The sequence below is a fragment of the Balaenoptera musculus genome, chromosome 20 (genome assembly GCF_009873245.2).
Source record: "Balaenoptera musculus isolate JJ_BM4_2016_0621 chromosome 20, mBalMus1.pri.v3, whole genome shotgun sequence".
Taxonomy (NCBI): domain Eukaryota; kingdom Metazoa; phylum Chordata; class Mammalia; order Artiodactyla; family Balaenopteridae; genus Balaenoptera; species Balaenoptera musculus.
Window position 1 is genome coordinate 42,430,233 of NC_045804.1, and position 23,418 is coordinate 42,453,650.

At 52.1% G+C, this 23,418-nt stretch overlaps 1 protein-coding gene across 1 annotated transcript in view; it reads right to left on the minus strand.

Annotated features, from left to right (window-relative positions):
• RAB11FIP4 (RAB11 family interacting protein 4) overlaps positions 1 to 12,040 on the minus strand; it is a 117,142-nt gene extending 105,102 nt beyond the window's left edge. Inside the window, exon 1 of the mRNA XM_036836000.1 lies at positions 11,871 to 12,040. Coding sequence (XP_036691895.1) covers positions 11,871 to 12,029 — 159 coding nt within the window. The 5' untranslated portion in view covers positions 12,030 to 12,040. The remainder of the gene's footprint in view (positions 1 to 11,870) is intronic.
• Positions 12,041 to 23,418: the final 11,378 nt, after the last annotated feature.

The following is a 23,418-nucleotide window of genomic DNA, read 5'->3' on the forward strand; positions in this document are numbered from 1 at the left end:
CCCCAACTACACCTAAACGGGCCTCCAGCCCTGCCCTTCTCACAGGCGGACCAAGATTTCTATCTTAGAGCCCCTCCCCCGCAGAAGCGAGCTCCCTCAGGGAAGGAGTCCTAACCTCTCCATCTGCGTATCCTCTCACACTGTAACTGAGCAGGACCCTGTGGGGCCTTCCCAGGACAGACCATCCCCATGTCCTCACCTGCCTCTTACTTGTAGAAAAACTTGAGCCTCCGAGGCTTTCCCTGAGTTCCAAAGAGCACACTTATCAGAGAAGTGAGAAAAGGCAGAAACAAAGGAAAACAGTCAAGCAAGACAAAGTAATAATAATTTAGCCACTAAACAAAGTCAAGGACCTTTAGTTCCTCCTCAAGGGCTATAGATAATATTCTGAGCCATAGCCTTGACCTAGTTTGCAGATACTGAAACCCTACCAAGTGGAAGAAGTTAAGTGCATGCTGACCACGAGCATGTAGACCCCAGACCAGCTGGAACCAGAAGGTTGATGATGTTGACTCCTGATGACCTCACCACCAACCAATCAGAAAAATGTCCGTGAGCTGATCTTGTCCCCTGCAACTCCCTCCCTCACTCTGTCTTTAAAAACCTTTCCCTGAAAGCCACTGGGGAGTTCAGGCCTTTTGAGCATTAGCTGCCTGGACTCCATCCTTGGTGCCTGCAATAAATGCTGCACTTTCCTTCACCACAACCCGGGGTCAGTAGATTGGCTTTACTGAGATTGGGCGAGTGGACCCAAGTTTGGTTTGACAGCATCAAACCTGACACAGAGCAGGTGCTCAAAAAGATCTGTAAAAGAATGGAAATGGATAGCCCACCCAGAAAACCTAGAGTTAGCGGTGGTTAACAGTCACATTAGCAAACACACGTTGCTAACATTATCCCCACTTTATAGATGAGGAGACTGAGGCACAGAGAGGTTAAGTAACTTCTCAGGGTCACGCAGCTAGAAAGTGGCAGAGCCGGGTCTCAAACCAGGGGAGCCTGATGCCAGGGCCCCGGCTCCCAAGCTCTTCTCTGTAGCACAGAGAGAAAGTTAAAGCTGACCTGGCCTGAACAGAGACACTGGAGGGAGGTGGAGGAGATGGGGAGCAAGAGGGGTCAAGGCCAGCTGGGGCCACAGGGCCTCCGTGGCTGGGAGGAGACAGCAGCGCCAGCCTAGAAGATGGAGGAGCCCGGAGAACGTGGACTGGGTGCCGGCGGGGTGTCCGGATTGAGAGTCCGGGCCCTGCCCCTGCTACACACCCATCTGGGACTGCAGAGGATTGCGGAAGGGCGCCAGGCAGGAAACCGGAGCAGCCAGAGAAATGCTGGCCTCCCGGGGGCTCTTTAATCACCATTTGCACAGGAAGTGGTGGCGATGCATAATTCAGGGCGCGGTTGCAGGCAGCCTCTCTCTGCTCTGAAAAGTCAGCTCCCGCTGCCACCTGCCACCTTCCACAGCGTCTTCCGGGTGGCACACTGCCCGCAGCCCCACCTACACGCAGTGCCTGCCCACCCTGCAGATTACAAATCTACTTCTACTTACAGCCCCTGCCTGGCGCTGCTCCGCCCCTGGAAGCCAGACCACCCCAGATTTAGAAAACCAGAGGAAGCCTCGGATTGGAAGTTTCTATGTCAAATTTCTGAAACTCAGATCTGATCATCTTCCCCCTCCCCTGACACTGGAACCTGGAACCCTCCAATGGCAGGCAGCTAAGGAGGCAGCTTTAGAATCAGACAGACCTGGGTTCACATCCCGGCTCCTCCAATTACTGTGGGACCCTGGACAACTCCCATCACCTCTCAGGTTCTCAGGGCTATTGTGAGGATGAAGGGGATAAGAAACACGAAGGCAGTCAGCACCAATCCTTCCCTCACCTCCTCTGTCCACAGAGTCACCAGTGGCCGCAGGAGAAATTCTGGCCCTTGAACAAGGGAGGTCAGGCCTGGAAAAGTACAAGGTGGAGGAAAAGGGCCAGAGGTGCACTCCTGGGGCTGAGAGCAGCAGGGGTGCCAACATGGGTCATGGAGTAGGTGGGCTGCAGAGACCAGGCCAACAGGCGTCATGGTCGGCCTTAAGGTATTATCTCCTTTCCTCAAAACAGTCCCACAAATAGGGGTTCTGACCACCATTTCACAGAGAAGGAAACTGAGGTCCATCCATCATAATAAGCACCTTTTAAATAACCTGGGCTTTCTCTTTTTTCAGAAAGGCTTCAGCTCTTGCCAGACCCAATGGCCTGTGTGGGAAGTGAGAAATCATAAACACAGCTAACTCCAGTGAGGGTAGGCATGATGCCTGTCCAAAACTCATCTGAGCCAGTCACACAGCCCCAGCCCCTGAGCCCTCCCTAAGATCCCTAAGGTCACCAGCTGACCCCTTGCTCCAGCCTGAGCTCTCACCCTCCTGCCCTTCCTGTGCCTTCACCATGCGGAGCCACTTGTCACTCCCTGAAAATGCCAGTCCCCATCCCTGGATCTGGGCTTAGGCTTTGCGCATGTAGATATTCAATAAATGTTGGGTGGTGGATGGACAGATGGGGAGGCTGGGGAGGCTGGTGGAAGGGTGGGTGAACAGATGGATGGACCAATGGATGGATGGGTAATGAATGGGTAAGTAGGTGGGTTGATGGCTGGGTTGATGGATGGATGGGCAGGTACACAGATGGCTGGGTGGATGGATGGACGGATGGATGGATGGATGGATGGATGAGCAGGTAGATGGCTGGATGGAGGGGATGATGAATGTGTAGACAGATGGATAAGTGAATGTATAAATGGATGCATTGTTGAATGGGCAGGTAGGTAGTTGGATGGATGGGTAGAGGGAATGAAGAGCAGCAGTTCTAGGAGATAGACCTTAGTTCACTGTACGAAAGAGAACTCAGCCAGAGCCTTGTCAAGATGGCATGGCCTTGCCTCGGCAGGCAGTGAGTCCCCATCTCTTGGCAGGAATGTTCTACAGCAACACAAGCACTGAATGGACCTCTACTCCCCTTTCGGTTTTTGTTTTCGTGTAAATCAACCCTCTGTCTACCCTGTCCAGGTACTAGCCTCAGACTTGGGATCTCTCCTGGGGACAGTGGCCACTAGAGGCCTATGTGCAATCAACAAATGCTTTTGGAGGAAGGTGGCAATCTTCTCTGAGTTTTGTGCCACAGCAAGTTAGACTCAACGTCCTAGGTCTAAAGGGAACTTAGAGATCCTTAGAGCTCTAGTTTGGGCTGTGGCGACCAGGAGGCCCGTTCGCCTCTTGATCACACTGGTACACACACTTCTGGATTCTGAGCTGCTTTGCTCTCCCTGCCCCCAAGAGCGTGCAACTATGGACAATGGGTCCCTCAGCAGTGACCCCAGGAGTGGTAGTCTGCAAAGAATAGGTGGCCCTAAGCTATGGCTCCTGGGGGCCCTCCAAGAATCAGAAGATGCTGGGAATGCAGGAGACAGTGAGGGGCAGAAAGGTGCAAAGAGCCCAAGTCTAGTTGCGGGGTGGCTCCAACTGATCCACTGGAGAGGGCCAGTGGTCACGCCAGCAGCACGTTCAAGCGGTGAATTACGGCTCTAGCCGGTTCTTACTCTGTGCAAGGAGGAGGCGAGGGCAGCTCTCAGACTGAGAGGCTGGGCAGACGGGCAATCAGCATCCCAAGACGGGTAGCATCTTGCCTAGAAGATGCCTTCTGGCCTGGAAGATGAGATGCCCCAAGCCAGTCCAGCTGAGTCCTTGGACCCCCAAACTCAAGCCTGGCTTTTAAAGGGGGCTGAATCACACCTTGTCAGGTTCTGTGTTCTTCCCTCGTTTCCCTGTTGTGGGCAGGGAGACCTAAGGGCCAGGGTAGGAGGAGGCAAGGGTCTGTCAGGAGGAGCAGGGCTGAGGCCCATTCCTTGGGTCTGTTCACTGCTGGCTCCACAGCCCCACTGGGACGCCAGGGGCATCTCAGGTTTCACAGGCCAGCGTGGAACTCCTTGACTCCTTGCCCAACCTGCCTCCTGCCTCAGTCTTCCCCATCCACCAAATGGCAGCCTCTGAATTCTCCAAATTCTCTCCTTGCACACCCACTTCCAACGGGCTCTAGTTATCCAAAGCCAGCCGCGTCTCCCCAGCTGCACCCCTGCTCTGTGCCTCCAGCAAGTCTCACCTGCCTGGAGTGACAGCCTCCCCACCGGTCTTCCCGCCCAGCCCCTGCCCTCTCCCTTAAGTCCTCTTGCCGTACCTCTAACCCCCAGGCCCCCTCCTGCCTCTGCCCGGATCAGTTGCCCCCAGATCTCTGCAAGGCGCAGCCCCCCACTTCATTCCAGGCCCCACTTAAATGTTCATCTATGACAGAAGAGGCCATCCGTGGTCATTCTAAGGGCAAAAATCGTTTTGTCAGTGTCATGTACCACAATGTTCATTGCAGCTCTATTTACAATAGCCAGGACATGGAAGCAACCTAAATGTCCATCAACAGATGAATGGATAAAGAAGATGTGGCACATATATACAATGGAATATTACTCAGCCATAAAAAGAAATGAAATGGAGGTATTTGTAATGAGGTGGATGGAGTTAGAGTCTGTCATACAGAGTGAAGTAAGTCAGAAAGAGAAAAACAAATACAGTATGCTAACACATATATACGGAATCTAAGAAAAAAAAAAAAAGGCCATGAAGAACCTAGTGGCAAGACGGGAATAAAGACACAGACCTACTAGAGAATGGACTTGAGGATATGGGGAGGGGGTGGGGTGAGATGTGACAGGGTAAGAGAGTGTCATGGACATATATACACTACCAAATGTAAAATAGATAGCTAGTGGGAAGCAGCCGCATAGCACAGGGAGATCAGCTCGGTGCTTTGTGACCACCTAGAGGGGTGGGATGGGGAGGGTGGGAGGGAGGGAGATGCAAGAGGGAAGAGAAATGGGAACATATTGTATATGTATAACTGATTCACTTTGTTATAAAGCAGAAGCTAACGCACCATTGTAAGGCAATTATACTTCAATAAAGATGTTTAAAAAAAAAAAATCGTTTTGTCTCAGTATTTTCTGTTTCTTCCTACTCCTGTACCTTCCTCCACCCAACAGTATTTGTCGTTCCTTTGTCAGTTTCTTTTCCAGCCCCTCCCCCATGGAAGCTCCGGGCCACTCCTGATTCCCAGAGCCTGGAAAAGTTTTGGCATAGAGTAGGTACGCAAGATATTAATCGAAAAAAAAACTTTTTTAAATCCTGGAAACATGTATTAAGACAATCACCCACCACCAACGCAAAAGGTATTTCCATTAAGGCTACTCTGTAAAAATTTCAGGGCATTCACCCAATCATGTGAGGTCAGGGGAGGACAGCAGTTCACCCAGGCATGGCATTCACTGTTTCCAGGCCAGAGGGCATTTCCCCTCCATCCCGCCCCAGATCTGGGGCACCCAGCTCTAACTGTCCACCGCAGACAGCTGCCGGCCTCCCCTTCTGTGCTCCACCGGTGGGGACGACCGCTGGGGGGCCCAAAGGGGCCGCTGCAGCACGAGGCAAAGGAGCACCTCCTCTCCACCCCACGAGCCCCGACTCACACACACACAGTCCAGGGCTGGGGCAGAACCCCCCGCCAAACCCCTACAAACGGACCCGTGAACACGGGTGCTCGGGGTGGGGCACCTGGGGGGGACCCGCCAGGCACTTGGTGGTTGCATCAGCCCCAAATCCGCACTGACCCCCTCAGGCTGTGGCAGTGGAGCTCTGGCCCACGGAAGGAGGAGCGCGGGTCCTCAGCCATCCATCCACCACCCACCAGGGTCCTGGGTTCCCCGTGCGCGGGAATCCGGAGGTCCAGCCTCCCTCCTGGCTCTGCCTCCTAAGCCGTCAGCCACAGGTGAGGTGCTCCTCCCTCTGTCCTGCTCCCACACCTCCCCATCTCCTTTCTCCTTCTTTGCTTCTTTGGTTCTCTTCCAGGTGCAGGGGAAAGCTCCCGGGCCTCAGAGTCAAGGCCAGATCTGACAGCCGCTCTGCCTGCCCAGCCTGGTGACCCTTCACCATCCACCTGGGAAAAGGGATACATTCTTCTTCACAGGGTGAATGGCCGATACCCATGCTGGGGCTTGTCTGTGCTTTGAGAGTCTCCATCCACTGCAACCGGTCCGAGGGCGTGTCCTGCTATTTGGAAGGCCTGATTCTACCCCACTTCTCCACTCAGATCTCAACAAGGGAGGCACGGGCCACACCGCCCTCCACCAAGCCCTCCACAACCACCTGGAGCTTCTTCCTGCTCTAGATCCTGGTACCTTGGGAAGGAAGCTATAGCCCAGAGAGGTTTTGCCACATGGATTCAGGCTGTGTCAAGACTGCCCAACAAGATGGACCAGTCCCCCTGGACGCTCTTCTCACACCCCTCCTCCCAGCACAGCCAAAGCGGGGTGCAGGCAGCCAGAGGCCTAAGAGCACTGGGCATCCGATCTGGGGCTTGGCCCCTCCCAGCCCGCCCCGGAGCCTGGTGCCTCGCGCTCACTCCCTACGCCTCCCGAGGGACCGCAGCCTCAGCCTGCCTCCCACAATGACCTCCAAGCTCAGGGGCACCGGCTGCACCCAGGTGAGGCACAAATTCAGAAAAGAGAAGGTCTTTCTGGGCCCCACTCCTGTCCTGCTCCCCACTCATGGGTCACAGGCACCGCGACCTTTCCTTCGAGGCTCGGAGAACCTGGGCCTTCCTTCTGTTTTGCCAGCTCTGTCATCCCTACCATGTCCCCATTAGGGTGGGGCACTTAGAGGGGGCCTGTTCTCCAAAAGAGCCTTAAATTCTTCCCTCCAGGAGTGGCGTGTTGGGCTTTGCAGGCCTTCTGGACCCCTGTCAGTTCTGCACCCGCTGCCACCGCCCAAGTCAGGACCCTCTTCCTCTCAGACCAGGTGTCACAGTCCCCTCCTGGATCCAGCCTCTGTTCTCAAGCACACATCTGACCCTGCTGCCTGGACCTTCCTACCATCCACAGGGAACGGCTGAGTCTTTCCTGATCTGGCCCCGCCCTCCCCTCTAGCCCCTCCTCCTATCACCTCCCACCTCCAGCCACAGACGTAGGGATACAGCTGCTTCTTCCCCAGCATCCCGTCCCCTCCTCTCCTGAGCAGACCCAGCTTTACTTCAGGGCTCTCCCTCCCCTGGCAGCCCCAGGACTGTCTCCTGATAAGTCTAGGCCCACCCTAGCACCCCAACCCCTTTGCCGGTTCAGACACCCAGGCTGAAGCCAGCCAGCACCAGCACTCCCTTGTGGCAGTCCTTCGTCCAGAGGGGACTTGGGGACTAAGGGAGCCCAGTCGGAGCCCTTATTTCATCTCCTGCTCAATATGAACGAGGAGGCACGATGCCCCAGTTGCTTTTGGCACCTGCAAAGAAGCGGGGAAATTATAGACTAGTCCCAGGTGGGCTAAAGCTGAGTCACTGCCCCGAAATAATTAACACCACCCTTCTCAGCAGGAAGGACTGGCCACTGCTCAGAGGAGACGGTACTGGGTTAACAAATGGCAGAGACACCACTCAACTACTTTTGAGTCCATTCTTCTGGCAAGAAGGATGGTTTTCAAACTGGAAAAGGGAGAAGAATATATTTACCAGGGATGTGGCCCGAGATATCTCTGGCCGCTCCCAATGCCTTCCACTCACAGATGCGGGAGGGCTAGAAGCTCAGAGCTGACAAGGAGGGTGGGCCGAGAACACCAGGGACTGTTCGCAGATCTGGACCTCAACCCCGAAGAACCCCCCAGCCTCGAACAGCCTCTCAAAGATGCTTGCAAGTGTTTACCAAAAACACCAATAGTAAGAGCAGCAGCAATTCTGATAGCGGGCCTACTCCGTCCCGATACTGAACACTTTACGTGTATTAACATGTTCAAGCCCCACAATAGCGCTATGGAATGAGAACTGTTATCACCCCCATTTTATGGATGAGTAAACAAAGCCCTAGAGAGGTTAGAAACAAAAGCAAGCTATCAGAAGTCAACACGGGTTCAGGGCACTGGGCCATCATTTCTCGTCCTTGTTATAGTGGTCCTGCTGCTACTTATTACAGACTTTCAGGGCTGGGAAGTGCCCTTACATTCTTTGAAACGTCAACCTATGTTCTCACACATGACTCGTGTTTTCATCAAATTTCCTTGTCTTCTCTTCTCTACTATGATTCCCAAGTCAGTAAATTAGGGAAATATCAGAGGCCAACCTGATACATACATAACATTATTATTAACTAAAGTCTGTACTTTATTCAGACTTCCTTAGTTTTTGCCTAACGTCCTCTTCTTGTTCCAGGACCCCACCCAGGACACCACATTACATTTAGTTGTCATGTCTCCTTAGGCTTCACTTGGCTAGGACAGTTTCTCAGACTTCCCTTGGTTTTGATGACCTGGACAAATGTGAGGAGCACTAAGCAGGTGTTTTGTAGAATAATGTCCCCCTGTTGAGATTTTTGTGATGTTTTCTCATGACTAGACTGGGGTGATGGGTTTGGGAGGGGGATCACAGTGGTAGAGTGCCTCTCCCATCGTATCGTATGAAGGGTACGTACTACCTACATGACTTATCACCGCTGATGTCGATCTTGGTGACCCGGCTGAGGCAGTGTGTGTCAGGCTTCTCCACTGTAAAGCTGCCTTTTCCCCCTTTCCATACTGTCCTCTTTAGCAGGCAGTCATTATGCATACCTGATGCTTACAGGGTGGGGGGTTATGCTCTACCTCCTTGATAGGGAATTATCTACATAAATTATTTTAATTTGTTCTGTATGGGAGACTCTCCTAGTATTTATTTATTAACATTAAATCATTTATTGATATTAGTATGGCCTCATGGATATTTGTTTTACAATTTGCAACCTAGTATATTTTGATTTTTGCAAAGCATTTGATTCTGGTGTCCCTGGCATTCTGGGTATAGTTGATAAAATATGGATAATCAGCTCTGATAAATTCACTGAATTCCATATCTAATGAATGATAGTTATCCACCCTAAAGCACTGGCGGGGGGTGGGGGGTGGGAAATCAAGGTCTCTATGTGATTTTTAAACAAATGAAATAGAAACTGCCAGAAAACATAGCATTTTGAAGGGGAAATGACATCCCTATTTTGTAGTGTATGTGTGAATTTGGTGTGCAGTGAGCAGGGCTGAAAAATGTATTTCTGTGGGTCTCGGTCAATAACACAGTGTGAGCAGAACCACCCCTACGAGGCTCTGTCCGTGGTCCTGCCCTGGGTTTACACCAGCCTGGCAGATTGAGACATAAAGCACCCACTTCTCCAGCCTGTAGGCAGCACAGCATCGGAGTGACAAAGGTTGGACTGTAAATTCTCTCTATTGTCTGTTACAATGGGAGGAAATGAACAAGATGAAATTTAACAGGAATAAGGTCCAAGTTACAGGTTTAGATTTAAGAAAGTACTGACCCAGACAACAGGCCTGATCTCTTCAACAAGTCAGGGTTATTCAAATTAAAAAAAAAAAAAAAAAAGAATTGCATTAAAGTAAGAGATCAGAATAACTGGATGCACTGCACAGTTCTGGTGAGGAAACTGGTTTGAACAAAAGAGCAAAGGTTGACGTTTTGCGGCCAAATAGGGAAATCTGAATAAGGTGTGCATATTAAATGAGATGAGAATTTATTGAAGCAGAAAAGTGCTGATCATTTACTGGAAAAAAATCAGGTTACAAGACAGTATGCACAGCATGACCTCATTTTATGGAGAAAATCTACATATAAGCATAGAAACAGCTCTGGAAGGATGTGACCAAGGTGTCACAGCTAGGCTCCCTGGGAGATGGGAACATATTTTATTTTTGCTTGTCCATATTTCTAACTTCCCACAGTGCATATAAACTGATTCTGTAATGATATAAGATTATGGTTTAAAAAGAAAAATCACTGACCCTCCTCCAGGGTGGAGGGGAATCTTGGCTTGGCAGAGGCTGCTAAGAAAGATCCCTGGGGGTTTCAGTGGCCAGAAACTTAACATGAGTGCACCACTCAAAAGGCAGCCTCGCCCTGAGCCACCTGTGTGTGTGAGAGGTGTTGGGGCCGGAACAGTCCTGGGAGTCTCCTGGTCCAGCCCCTCCACGTCATTACTAGGAGAACTCCGTCACACAATTAGTCGATGGTGGCTTCAGGGCTGGAAGCCAGAGGTTTGGTCCCTGCCAGATCGTATGGAAATGGTCTGGGGCTTCAAGAACAGGGGGTATTTGGCCTGGAGAAGGGAGAACGGTAGGAAGTGAGTGGGAAGGGGACAGGAGTGCTCTTTTCAAATCTTTAAAGGCTGCCACGTAGAAGGGAGACCCACATGGGTCCCCATCCAGAACCACGATGACTAAGTGACAAGCAGGTTTGGCTCCAGAGTGTATGAGGAAGAAGCTCTAACTAGAGGAGCTGTCCAGCTCAGGGATAAGGTGGGGCTCGTTAGGGGCTCACCGCTGAGCCCATGTGGCCTTCTGCCAGAGCCTGCTGGGAAGCTCTTCCCACCACTGAGACTGCGGTTCTCGAACTCCAGTTCCAGCCAGAGCCAGAGACTTCTCCCCTGCATCCTGTGTCTTGAGAGGAAGGACTGGGGCTCTCCCCACGCTTGGGGTCTGCTCAGCCTGCCTCGATGAGGGGAGGGGCTTGACCAGCCTTTGGGAAGGAGAAGGACCGGGTGGCTGCAGGAAATGGTCCTGAACAAATCCCAGCAGAGGGAGAGGGTGGGCTCCAAAGGGGCGGTAGCAGTGAGCCTCTTGGGATGGGGTACCTGAGTTCTCGAACTTGACACTTGCCTCACCCTCTTCCACTTACTGGTCTCAGGGACTCCCAGGTCCCAGCCATGCCCAACGGCCATGCAGAGATGATTATCTATCATCTCCCCCTTGCCAGGTGACAGGGAGGCATGGATCCAACCCAGCCATGCCCTGGCTTCTCCTATGTTCTGGAATGCTAGGCCCCAGCTGTCCCCAGAACAGAATGCCAGCCAGTGCCCATGCAGAGCCTGAGGCCTCAGGTGGCCTTGGAAACCCACTACTCAGGGCTTCGGCCCCTGACCATTTCAGAGTGGGCAGTAGCAGAAGGGCGGGGATGCTCTTCTGCCAGGTGGGTGCCTTGCCGTCTCCCCTCCCCCAGACATAGCCACCTGTCCCTGTGCCCATGGCATGAGAGTACACCTGTCTCTGCCCACCCCACTGGCAGCACCCACCCTCCGATTCCAGCCCTGCTAACAACCGACACCGTTCCTGCTTTCGCCAAATCGACGCGGGCCCCCCCCACTGCTGCAAACACTGCCTAGCTGCCGCTCCCCAGCTTGGCTCTGGGAGGTCTGCCGCAACCGACACAGCCAGCTGTCAGCCAGGCCTGCCCATAGGAGCCCGCATGGGGGGTCATCAGGCGCTGGGCCGAGAATCCAGGAAGGTCGCAAGCAGACACCTCTCGCTGTGTTCTAGGCCGGCTGGGTGCAGTCAAGGAGCCGAGACAGCAGAGTGCCCCTAGTTGTCCTCTCGCTCCCTCGGCCAGGCCCAGTGGGGCGCGTGCCTCCCTCCCCCCGCCCCGCACCGCGTCCTGGGATTTCCGCACACGGACCTCTGCGTCTCGGTCTCCGCAGGGTAGGAAGGGGCGGGGGTCTCGGGACCAGGATCTGACGGCTCCTTCCCCTCACCCCCCAAACCCCGAGTGGGCTGCAGAGCGGTCAGAGGGGCCCGCAAGGGCCCGGGGTAGGGAAAATGGGCAGAGAAGCCCCCACCCCGGGCGTGATGCGTGACTCCCGCAGCGCCGGCGCTAATGTGGAAAGCGAGGGTCCGACAGGGCGGGGATGCCCGGGGGCTCGGCCGAGAGCGGGCCGGTGAAACGGCGGGAAAGCCGGGGGTGGGGGATTGGGGCGCGGACGCCCCCGCCGCGGGCCCTTACCTCCTCGCCTTGGCCGAAGCGCAGTCCGAGCGCCGCCACGCGCTCCACGCGCAGGAAGCCGTCGGGGTCGCGGCCGCACACCTCGAACACCTCGCGCAGGCGGCGCACCGAGCGCAGCAGAGCCGCGGGGGCGCCTGCCCAGCCCGCGCCGCCCGCCATCCGGGCCGGCCCCGCAGCTAGCCCGAGCCCCGCGCCCGCCGCGCCCGCCCGCCCCGCGCCGCCGCCGCCGCCGCCGCCGCCGCCGCCGCCGCCGCCGCCGCCATCGCCGCGCGCCCTCCGCCCGGCGCTGCGACGCGCAGCCTCCGCCCGGTGGCGGCGGCGGCCGAGCCGTGTCAGCAGCGGCGCCGCAGCCCCGCGGCTCGGGGCGGGCGGGGGAGTGGGAGGCTGCAGACAAAAGAGGCCGCGCGCCCCCGAGGGCGGCCGCCCGCGCGGCCCCGCCGCCTCCCCCAGACTCGGTGTCCCTCGGCGGCTCCGCGCTCGTCCCGTCCCCTGGGAAACCGGGAGGGTGGGTGTGCGACAGGCGCCCGGAAACCCAGGGCTGCCCGAAGGCCCCGCCCCTACTTGGAGGAGTCAGCGAGGACGCCCGAGTCCCCGGACCAGCCGCGCCGGGGTCCAACAGCCTCGCATCCAACCTCAGACCCCCAACCCCAAGGCCAGCCCCTCTCCGTTCACCGCGTCCTGTGTGCGTACCCAGCAGTGTCGAGAGCTCAGTATGTCCTAGGGGTTTCCTACATTAGCGCGTTGGATTGTTACATTCATCTCCGAGGAAGCTGAGACTCAGAGAGGTTGAACTACTTACCCTAGGTCACAGAGCCTCTGGGAGCCTGGGTCAGGATTCCTAGCCAGTCTGGAGCTGGTTGGAGCTAGACTCCCTATTCTTACCCTTCTCTGTGCTGCCTCTTAAAGAACAGTTTCCAGGCTTAGGTCCACACAGGCCTCCCCAACAGAACTCTGGGCCAGCTCTGGGCTGGGAAAGGGTGCAGAGAGGGGGAGCAGGGACCCTGGGACAGGAGGGGGAAAGAGGAGACCAGAGCAGGCAGGAGGAAGGAAAAGCAAGGGCCACCCACCAGGCTTGCCTGTTGCAAGGCCGGGGGCCACCCAGCGCCTTGGGGAGGTTCCCTCCTGTCCCCTGGGTTCCCACTCTCAACCCTTGCAGCCCTGGACCTCAAGCTGAGAGCCCAGGACGAGAGTCTTGGCGCTGGGAGCTGGTGGCAGCCTCCAGGCCTGGACCTTAGCCTTCTCCCAGTCACGCTCAGCTGAGCCTCCACCCCGGCTCCTCTGACTCCCAGCCTCGCCCAGGGCTCTGCAGAACCTGGCCTGGCTCTCCTCTCCTCCTTCCTTGTTGCTCAGCATGCCAGGCCCTTGTGGCACCAGTTGCACCCAACCCAAATACAGGTCTTGGCTGAGCCCACCCCAACTTATGCTTCCCAGCTCAGTTCAGAGGTTTCCTCCTTCAGGAAGCCTTCCCTGATGGCACTCCATCTTGCCTGTTAGTCTGATTTCTGGTCCCTTCCTCCAGGTGCCTACTTAGTTCTACAATTCTCTGGTGGGCTGCCCATCTCCCCCAGCATGGTGGGAAACCCTCCAGGGCAGGATGTATCTTAGTCACTTCTTGTCCCTGACCTCCATTCAAGGGTGGGTCCAGAGGAAACCCCTGCCTAGAGGAGATGGGGCCCTGCCCCATCATCTGCGGGAGCCAAGAGCAGTGTAGGGGCCCAGACAGAGAGGCTGGGGTGGGGCCCAGTTCTGCACATGAGCCGTGTGGCTTCTCTTCCCTGGACCTCAGTTTCCCGCTCTGTGGTCTTCCTGCTCAACTGTGAATATATCCTGCTCAGGGGCTGCCACGTGGCTTCTCTGATTCTCCCACCCAAGAGGCTCAGGACAGAAGGGAGATGGGCAGGGCTGAGTTATCCCCTTTGGGGAGCTGTAGAAATGGCTCTCAGAGCTCTCCCTGCATCAAATCCCCCAAAAGAAGAGACCAGGGAAGCTGAAAGACCTCAGCTGGCAGAGGTGGGGGCCTCAGACCTGAGCATGAACAAATCCCAGGTGAACCAAGCTCGAAGCCCACACCAGATTAGTGGTTCTTCTCCCAAAAGACAGGAGCCCTCCCTGAGCCCTGTCTCTCCTCACCCATATCTAGGAGCATCTCAGCTCCCTCCTGCCTCCCTCTTCCTGGGGCACCTCCTCACTCCTACCCTCTCCCCATCCCACTTTCTCTGGCCAACTCCCATCCTTCCAGATTCCATGGAAGTGGTACCTCCTGCAGGAAGCCTTCCCTGACCACACCCTCGCTCACCTTGACTGCCTCTCCCCTGTGCTCCTGTAGCATTCTGTGCAGGGAGGTGACAAGTATAGACTGTGGAGCCACCCTACAGCTGGGGATAAGGCCATGAGGGTCAAGTGATTTAATATGTGTAAATGTCAGAAGAGTGTTGCAGGTAGTAAGTGCCAGCTATTGTGTCCTGATGTCTCTCACTCCTGTTATTTATCACAAGAACATCTGGGAAGTAGGTTTGAAAGTTCACACAGTGACCATGAGGTCCGTGAGGGCAGGGGCTGTGTCATTTCTCTTTTGATTTTCTAGCTCTAGGCTCTTAGCACAATGACCAATACACACAATTAAGGGCTATGAAGGAATAAATTAGGGAAGGAATGGGCACACATATGGTGTGGTAAACTGAAACATGACCTCTCAAAAGATACCCACATGCTAATCCCTGGGAGCTGTAAAATTACCTTATTGGAAAAAGATTCTTTGCAGGTGTGATGAAGTTAAGGCTCTGGAGATGGGGAGAGTCTCCTGGGGTAGCCAGATGGGTTCTGAGTGCAATCACAGTATCCTCGTAAGAGGGAGGCAGAGGCAGATTTAACACAAACAGAAGAGAAGGCAATTTGGCCACAGGGGGCAGAGATCGGAGGATTTGGCCGTAAGCCAAGAATGCCAGCGGCCACCAGAAGCTGGAAGAGGTGAGGATGTGAATCATTCCTAGAGCCTCTGGAGGGAGCATGGCCCTGCCCACACCTTAATCTTGGGCTTCTGGCCTCCAGAACTGTGACACAATGAATTTCTGTTGTTTTAAGCCTCCAAGTTGGTGGTACTTTGTTATAGCAGCCACAGGAAACCAATATATATGGTATAAATATCTTAGGGAGGTTTTTACAGATTAAGAGCCAGGCTTTGGAATCCAAAACAGCTGAGCCAGGCACCAAGGTCTGCTACTCATTTAGCCCTTTGACTCTGGACGAGTTAACTTCTCTGAACCTCAGTGTCCCCATCTGTAAAGTGAGGATAGTAGCTCCTACCTACAGAAGTCCTGCAGGTTTCACATGAGAAAATGAATGTAACGTGGCTGGCACAGTGCCTGGCATGTACCTGGCCCGTGGTGATTATGATGCGTGTTGGCATGGAGAGGTTGAGAACCAGTCTGAACGGGGGAAGCATTTCTGATTTTCACCGCCAGGCCTTGAATTCAGCGTCCATGTTGTGTGGAAATGGGACAGGATTCACAGTTTCTTGCTGCTCACAACCTGCTGGGGTTTTTTTTAACCATGAATAAATATCGCTCTGGGAGAGGAGGGGGCTGGGAACGCCTGGTCCTTTTTCACCTGTCCTCCAGGAGGCTGGGAACGCCTGGTCCTTTTTCACCTGTCCTCCAGCATGCGGGGTCCGCAGAGGCAGAAGCAGCAGCACTGCCTGGCGGGCCGAGGACCCTGGCAGGACTGGGGTGAGTCTGGGGTGAGCAGGGCGTCTCAAGACCCTGTCCTTCCTTGTCGGGAGGGGTGCCCGGGCTGGGGTTTTACTCACCCTGGGTGCCCACCCACAAGTTTCTCTGACCCTCAGAAGGGAGTAGGTCCATCTGATTGCTAACGTTCCTTCCAGGATTCTAAGAAGAATGACAAAACCGTACTTATTCTACCCAACTAGGCTCCACATCCTTTCATCAGCCTCAGAAATGGCTCCTAGAAGTGACTTGTGGCCGGGGCGTCTCGCGGTTTAGGAAGCGACCTCCTGCCCGCGTCTCACCTACCGGAAGTCCTCCAGTCTCACCTACCGGAAGTCCTCTCCGATCAGCACGTTCCCTGCTCCCCGCCTTCTCTGCTGCCCCTTCTGCCGGAAAGAAACGCGGGAGTCCTCAGTTACAGACTGCATGGAATAAAGGGGAGAGTGGGAAGATTGGGGTGGGGTAGGGGCCATTTTTTACTGAAAGGTAACCGGCCTCACCCTGATACAGGAGGAGGGATGCTGGTTTCCACGGAAGGCCTGACATTCAGAGAGCCAAAGACTGTCAGGATGGGAGACACCTTCCTCCCAACCCCCACTCCTCCAAGATCACAAAGCTTTTTGGTGGCAGAATTAGGACCACGGCCTAAGTGGCCTCCTGACCCCCATCAATGCTCCTTTCTGCACAGAAGCTTTGGAACAGAAGGTCCTGGAGTAGAATCGCTGGACTAAAGCCCCAGCTACGTATTCTGCCATCCCCACCTGAAAAGCTTAAAAACGAAACAAAACAGAAATCCGGGGCGTCCAGTCCTGCTGAATACACATCTGGGAGGGAGCAGGGGCTGGGGGCTGCGGTGCCAGCTGGGCCGAACAAGCCAGGATCACTGAGATTTAGCAGTGCAGAGGCCAAGGTCTTCCTCCTGGGAACCTCTCCAACAAGGACAACGCACGGGTGCACGGCTTGGTGACCTTGGGGTGAAGCCCTCCACAGGATTCTCAGAAACAAACTGAGGTGCAGTGTTTAGAGGGGTCTCCAGCAGGGCGCCAGCCCAAGGAAGCAAAGCAGCAGAGAGGGAGGGCTCCGCGACTCCGTCGATCCTCCTCCCCGGGGACAGGCCCGGTTCTCCCGCGCCCCCTGCTGTTCAAGGGAGGTTTTAAAATTTAAGATCACTCCTTAGAAGCAGCATTTCTTTCGTAGACTCATTCTCTTGACAAATAGGTATTGAGCGTCTACTACGTGCCAAGCCCTGTTCTAGGCTCTGGGGATACATCAGTGAACAAGATGGAAAACTTCTCTCCCTTCACCGAGCTCATTTTCTTGTGGGTTCTGGGGAATTCCCAAAGAAATTCTAGGCCTCTTCCGAGCGCCATCCTGGATGTAAATGGTGAGATATTTTTTTTTTTTTTCTGGCACATAATGTTTAGACAGGAGTTATTAACTAATGCCACCTGGATTTGAAGACTCCATATGAGCCAGGCCCAGGGCAAGGCACCAGGGACATAAGTTGTCACACAGGCTCCCCCAGGAGTCTAGGGACCTGGGGTGAGATTAATAAGCAGCCAGCCAACAACCCACAGTGCTCAACCCCCCAGGACAGATGTAAGCTGCCGAGGGAGCAGGGAGAATGGCCCAAGAAGAAAGTCTTGCTGGAGATGGTCTTTCGGGGCGGGGGGAAGGGGGGGTGTCTCTTGGAAGACAAGGTAGGCTTCCCCGGAAGGAAATGATGTCTGCATAGGCCCCCACACACAAGAGCATCGCGAGATCCAAGGAAGCAAAACATCCCATTCTCAGGATGCGTGTTGAGGGGAGAAGCTGGAACAAATCTGAATCACCATGAGAAAAGCCACCGCGCATGCGCAGAGGCCAATAAAGACGAAATCCCTCCCACCAGGCAGTGATGGGCCCTGAAGGTGCCATGTCTCTAGGAGGATTTGTAAGGTGCTGACTGTGGGTTGAAAACCCCCCTGTACCTCCCTGTAAAGCCTTCAGTAAAGTTTTGTGCAAGTGGATTCTTCAGTGGGTAGGAGATGCCAGGCCATGTTTCAGGGTGAGTTTGGGTTGAAAGCAAGAGCAGAGGAAGGAGGGGACCGGTGATATTTAGGTTACGTGTGTAACGGTCCGTCATCTCCGTGCTTGCTCTCCCAGCTGAGGAGCTTGGAATGGCTGGAGCTAGAGTGGGTTGGAACAGGAGATGGGCTTGAAAAGGTAGGGGTCAAATGATGGCCTTGCGTATCCTGGTGAGGACTTTGTACTTTGTCTGTGTGTTGGTGGTGAGAAGGAAGCCTTTGAAGTATGTCCTGGCTGCACCTATGATGGGTTAGAATGTGGTACACCGGGGACAGTGGGTCATGCTAGGGACCCTTGTAAACAGGCCAGCGAGCTGGGCCCCTGAATGGGCAGGGAGGTAATGGGGATGGTGAAGGAATTTCAGAAGGCACAATCAGTATAATTTGGTGACCATCCAGTGTGGTGGTGGGGATGGGTGGTGAGTGGGGAGGAATTAAGGATAATTCCCAGTGTTCTAGCTCAGGTGCATTGATGGGGATGGTGGTGCCATTGGCCAAGGCAGGGGCCCAGGAGGAAGTGCACTGGAAATCCTGTGCAGAGGTGAAGAGCTGCCATTAGGTGGTTGGCTATCCAGGTCTGGAGGGGAGGAAGGAGGTGAAGTGGTGACGATGAATTAGAATCACTTCACATAGTGTTAAAAGATGAGAAAGTTCAGGAAAACACTTGCAGGGTAGAGAGCTGCGAGTGAAGAAGAGGCAGGTGGAGGAGGTGCTGTCAGAGCAGTGGGAGGAGAATGGGGACAGGGAGCCAGTGCCTGGAAGCCCTAAGAGCTGAGGAAAATGACCGGACTGTAGTCAGTGTGCACAACCTTCCCGATGCAGTGCACACAACTACGCAAATTTATAGGCCCCTTAATAGACCGAGAGCTTCGTGAGGTCCAGGACCATTTCCAGCCAGCCTTGTTAACCGTGAAAGATTGTAAGCTGTGAGCAGAAGTAATAAAGTCATAGTGAAGGGCTGGTGGTGGCCAGTGTGCTCTCTTGGGGTCCATGGAGTCAGCAGGTGTGTCCCCAGAACTGCTCTAAACCAGGTACAAAAATATGCCCCTGGAGAAAGAAAACAAACCCAGCTCCCTGGAATCTGAATTAGTTATTAAAAGCTATCTTTTGATAAAAGGAAAAAGACTAAGGTAAAAAGCATCGAGGGGATAGTAGTTGTTAATTTAATGCCTGAGTAAGTTCCATTATTACGAATACCTTTTTAGAACTGAAAGTCAGCATTATCTTCGCCTCTTAAAAACAACTTTTGTTTTTAAATAATGCTCAATGTAAAAAGGTAATAAAATACAAACAAAAATTAACCATACATATTCATCTTTTTCCTATGTATAACTATAGTTTCCTATGTGTAAAATACATAGATATTTTACATGATTGGGGATCTACCCTCATATACAGTTCTTAATCCCTTGATTCTATTGGAAGTTTCCTCCCAAATTTAAATATTATTCTTTAAACCCATTTTTAAAGGGTGCATAAGGAAGCCCTGTTAGCTTCCAGAAGGTGCTGGATGAATATAGATATTTAGCCAAAAAATCATCCAGGTGTTGTCTCCAGATGTTTTGGTTGTCTCCAGGTGTTTTGATATTATAAATAATGCTTTGATGAAAGTCTTAGCTCTCTGATCACTTATTTCTCTAGACTAGATCCCTGCACATAATATTATTGGGGCAAATGGTGTGGACATGTTTAAGGCTAATGATACAGAAGGATGAGGTCAAGTGCAGGAGCGAGTCCATCCCACCACACTCTGGACCAGCACCGAGTACTAAATACATCTTTGCTAATTTTACAGATGAAGATGGTATTTCACTGTTTCAAGTTTGCATTTTTTTTGTTTACTACTGAGCATGATGACCTTTTCCATCATATAGTAGTTAGCAAGTGGTACAGTATTTCTTTTCTGTGGATTAGCCGTTCATGTCCTTTGCCCATTTTTTTTTCTACTTGGGTCTTTTCTTAAAATCGATTCTTATGAACCCTATAATTAGAACAATCTCCCTGTTTTTTGGCCTTTAAATTTGGGTGTGATTTTTTTTTTTTTGGACATGGGGATATTTTATGGATTAGGTAGTCAAGCGTAATCTTTAGGATTTCTTCCACTGCTTTTAGGTGTACAAAGTCCTTCCCTATTGTGGGAGTAAATGTTCTTGGCCAACATTTCCAGCTCTCCTCCTTCTGGAAGAGGATAGCTCTTTCTGATCCTTGTGATTTTGTGGAGCCGTGTGACAAGTTCTGGCGGTGACTGTGAGCACAAGTGACTGCACATCTGGTCTCTGGCCTTTAACTGCTGATATGAGACCCTCCAGATTCTGGGCTGTTCAATCTGGTAGCCACTAGCCACCTGTAACTATTTACCTCTAATTTAAAAGTCAGCTCCTCAGTCTCAGTACCCACATTTCAAGGGTTTGACAGCCCTGTGTGGCTGTGGCCATGTATGGGACGGTTCAGCCATGGCACGTCTCCGTCACTCCAGGGGCACCTGGGCAGTGCTGTCTCAGCTCTCCTTCCCTCTGTCATTTGCTACGGTGGCTGATCAGTCTGTGGGGCCCGAGAAACTGCGGTGAGCAGAGTCCCCCTGCCAACCAGTGATGGACATGTAGCAGGGTGAGAAAGCTTTTGTGGCTTTTAAGCCAATGAAATTTGGGGGCTACTGGTGCTTTTTTTTTTTTTTTTAACACCGTACCATAATCCAGAACTTTTTGTCTTTTCCATTCTATTTACCTAATTACCATCATCACAGTTTTAAATATTTAAAAATGTCTATGTTTTATTATCTAGTAAGGAAAGTTTCTATGTATGCTCTTAATTTTTTTTTTTTCCTTAGCCATGCTTTCTTGTCTATTTTATAAGGTAGAACCTAGGATCATTTTGTTTGGATACACACTCTCTTCTTGTAGGGGTCTTGATTGGAATTGTGTGGACTCAGTGATTAGTTTGGGAGCAACTGTCACTCTGCTTCTTCCCATCCAGCTCTGTGGGCTGTCTCTCCATTTACTCCTCTCCTTACAGCCCGCGGCCCTCACATGCCTGTTTGCTGAGTGACGCCGTGCGGACTGAATCAGCAGCAACGGGAGGAAAGTAAGGACAACACAGTGACCTTCCATAAAGCAAAACTAAGTCCTCTGAAAGAACTATTTTTCCTCCGGTGAGTCCCTCTTGCCCTACTCTTTTTGGGGTTGACATGCCCTATTATAAAAAGACTGTTCCTAAAAAAAAAAATAATATAAAAGACTGTTCCTGGAATTTTTTGTTTTCTATACGCATAAATTGACAAAATACATTTTCGAAACTTTCCTAATGTGTGAAATCTCAAAGTCTGGATTCGTTTTCAACAGATCTTTATTACATAGGCCATCTCCATTTTGGTAGGGATTTTTGATATTGTGAATGGGGTCTTTTTTTCTATTCTATTTGTATAGTTTCCTGATAGCATAGAGCCTTAGGTGTTATTCAACAACCATCTATCCAGCTCCTTGAACAAGGCATAGTCCCTGTTATTTGGAGGCCCAGAGTCTAACCAGGGAGACAGGAACAGTTGATGATCACAACATTGTAACGAGAAGCTGTTACAGGACCAAGAGAAAGGCTCTCAGTGCAGCCCATGGGAGAACAGAGAGCATTTCCAAAAGGTGCTGATGCTGGAGTTCACTGAAAACAAGGGGCCCAATAAATGTCTGATGGATGAATGAATGAATGCTGTAAACTTAAAAAGACTCAGTATTTTAAGGAAAAAAAATTGTTTTGGCCTCCTGTAGAATCCTAGACATGAGCATATGGCGAGCGGTGGTACTGTTTTTGCTTAAGGCATACACGACCTAATTCCTTTCTGCCTTCCATCCGCAAGTTATCAAGTTGGTGAGGGAGGATCCCTCGCCATATATTTCTCATCCTCTTCTGACTTTGGGCCAGACTCAAAGATAGAGTAGGGCTTCCCTGGTGGCACAGTGGTTGAGAGTCTGCCTGCCAATGCAGGGGACACGGGTTCGAGCCCTGGTCCGGGGGGATCCCACATGCCGCGGAGCGACTAGGCCCGTGAGCCACAACTGCTGAGCCTGCACGTCTGGAGCCCGTGCTCCGCAACAAGAGAGGCCGCGATAGTGAGAGGCCCGCGCACCGCGATGAAGAGTGGCCCCCACTTGCCACAACTAGAGAAAGCCCTCGCACAGAAACGAAGACCCAACACAGCCATAAATAAAATTAATTAATTAATTAAAAAAAAAAAAAGATAGAGAGTACCCTTATTTTTGCTCTCTGGGGCTAAGGCATGCCTTCATGGAGTTTTTAAATGTACAAGATCAGGGCGCATTTCCCAAATTGGGACGAAAGGAGGAAAATAAGAACAGAACGAGCCAGTCTCGTCTCTGGTGCGCTGCTGTCTGCCAGGATGCATTTCCGCCTGGATGCGACATGTGCTCTCTGGGCCAGGTCGTCCCCAGCCTCAGGTACCCCCTGTACATTCAAGACTCCATAATCCTGTTTTCAACTGCTCGGTGGACATATCCACCTGGACACACTTCTTGGTCATTCTTCAGGACCCAACTCCTCAGTCATCGACCCTGTCACTGGTCCACACCTTGGACACTGTGCTCACTGGTTACGTGGCTGTTTCCCCGACTAAACTGTGATCTCGCATAGGGCAGAGACCAAGCTTTCTTCTTCTTTTTTGGCATCTGCAATGCCTGGCAAAGGGCTTGGCACAATTATAGTAACTGAAAATGTTTCTTTGAACAAATGAATGAATCAGCTGAGGTTACCTCTGTTGACATTTTCTTTGTTTATTAAGTTGGGGAATGCTCTCTGAACCTCTGACCAGGAAGGGGCCCTATTAAGATTCCGATGTGACTTTCCTATTTTGTATGGAGGAAGTGGCCCCCATGGGGGATGTCTGAACTCTGTAACCCCACAGGATTCTCTTTATCATGACTAGCTTGACTCACAGCATATACAAGTGGTAAAGGACCTAGAAAAATTTGGCCCAATTTAAATGTATGATGCGTCTTTGGAAATTTTAAATATGCATATATACATATATGTGGTGTATGTACATATGTACACATTACAAGATATAAACGGATTTTTAGAAGGTACTTTAAAAAAAAGCCAAATCTACTAAAATTACAATTCCACATTAACATTATGAAATATCCACTTACGATTAGCCAGTACTTTTAAAAGAACAAAGTATGAGAGATTCAAACAAACGGGGACTACGTTGCTGTAGTGTGGCTTAATATTTACAGAAACAGAATCAACATTGTGAAACGGCTTCTTTTAAATTGGCAGCTAAAAGGGTCTTAAGTGGAACCTACTTCAGTAAGAAGACTGACTGACTAATGAAGACAGGCCTGGCATGTTACTCAGGGCAACTGCCCTTGAGAGAGTTTGGATGCCGCTGTGCGTTCTGGCGTGCAGCGTGCAGGCTAAGTTTCACAGATAGAAATCAAGGGAGAACGAGGGGTGAGGGCAAGTGTTACAGATGCTGGCCACCACTTGGGGCATGGGGGTGAGGGATGGGCTACTTTTTTCTGGAAAAAGGAACACTGCGATGCTACCTCTTTGTTGTAGGTTAAGTTTTTACTATTCTTCCAGCACGTTTCCGCCCTACCCAAACCCCCTTGGGGATAAACTTCTCTGGCCAGACAGTTCAAAATTGCCAGACTAGCCTGGACTGTCCCAGAAAGCAAAACTGTGCAGGCAAAAATGGGCACAGGGGCCTGTAAACGGTGGATGATATTGTCAATGTTCTCAAGGAGCTTA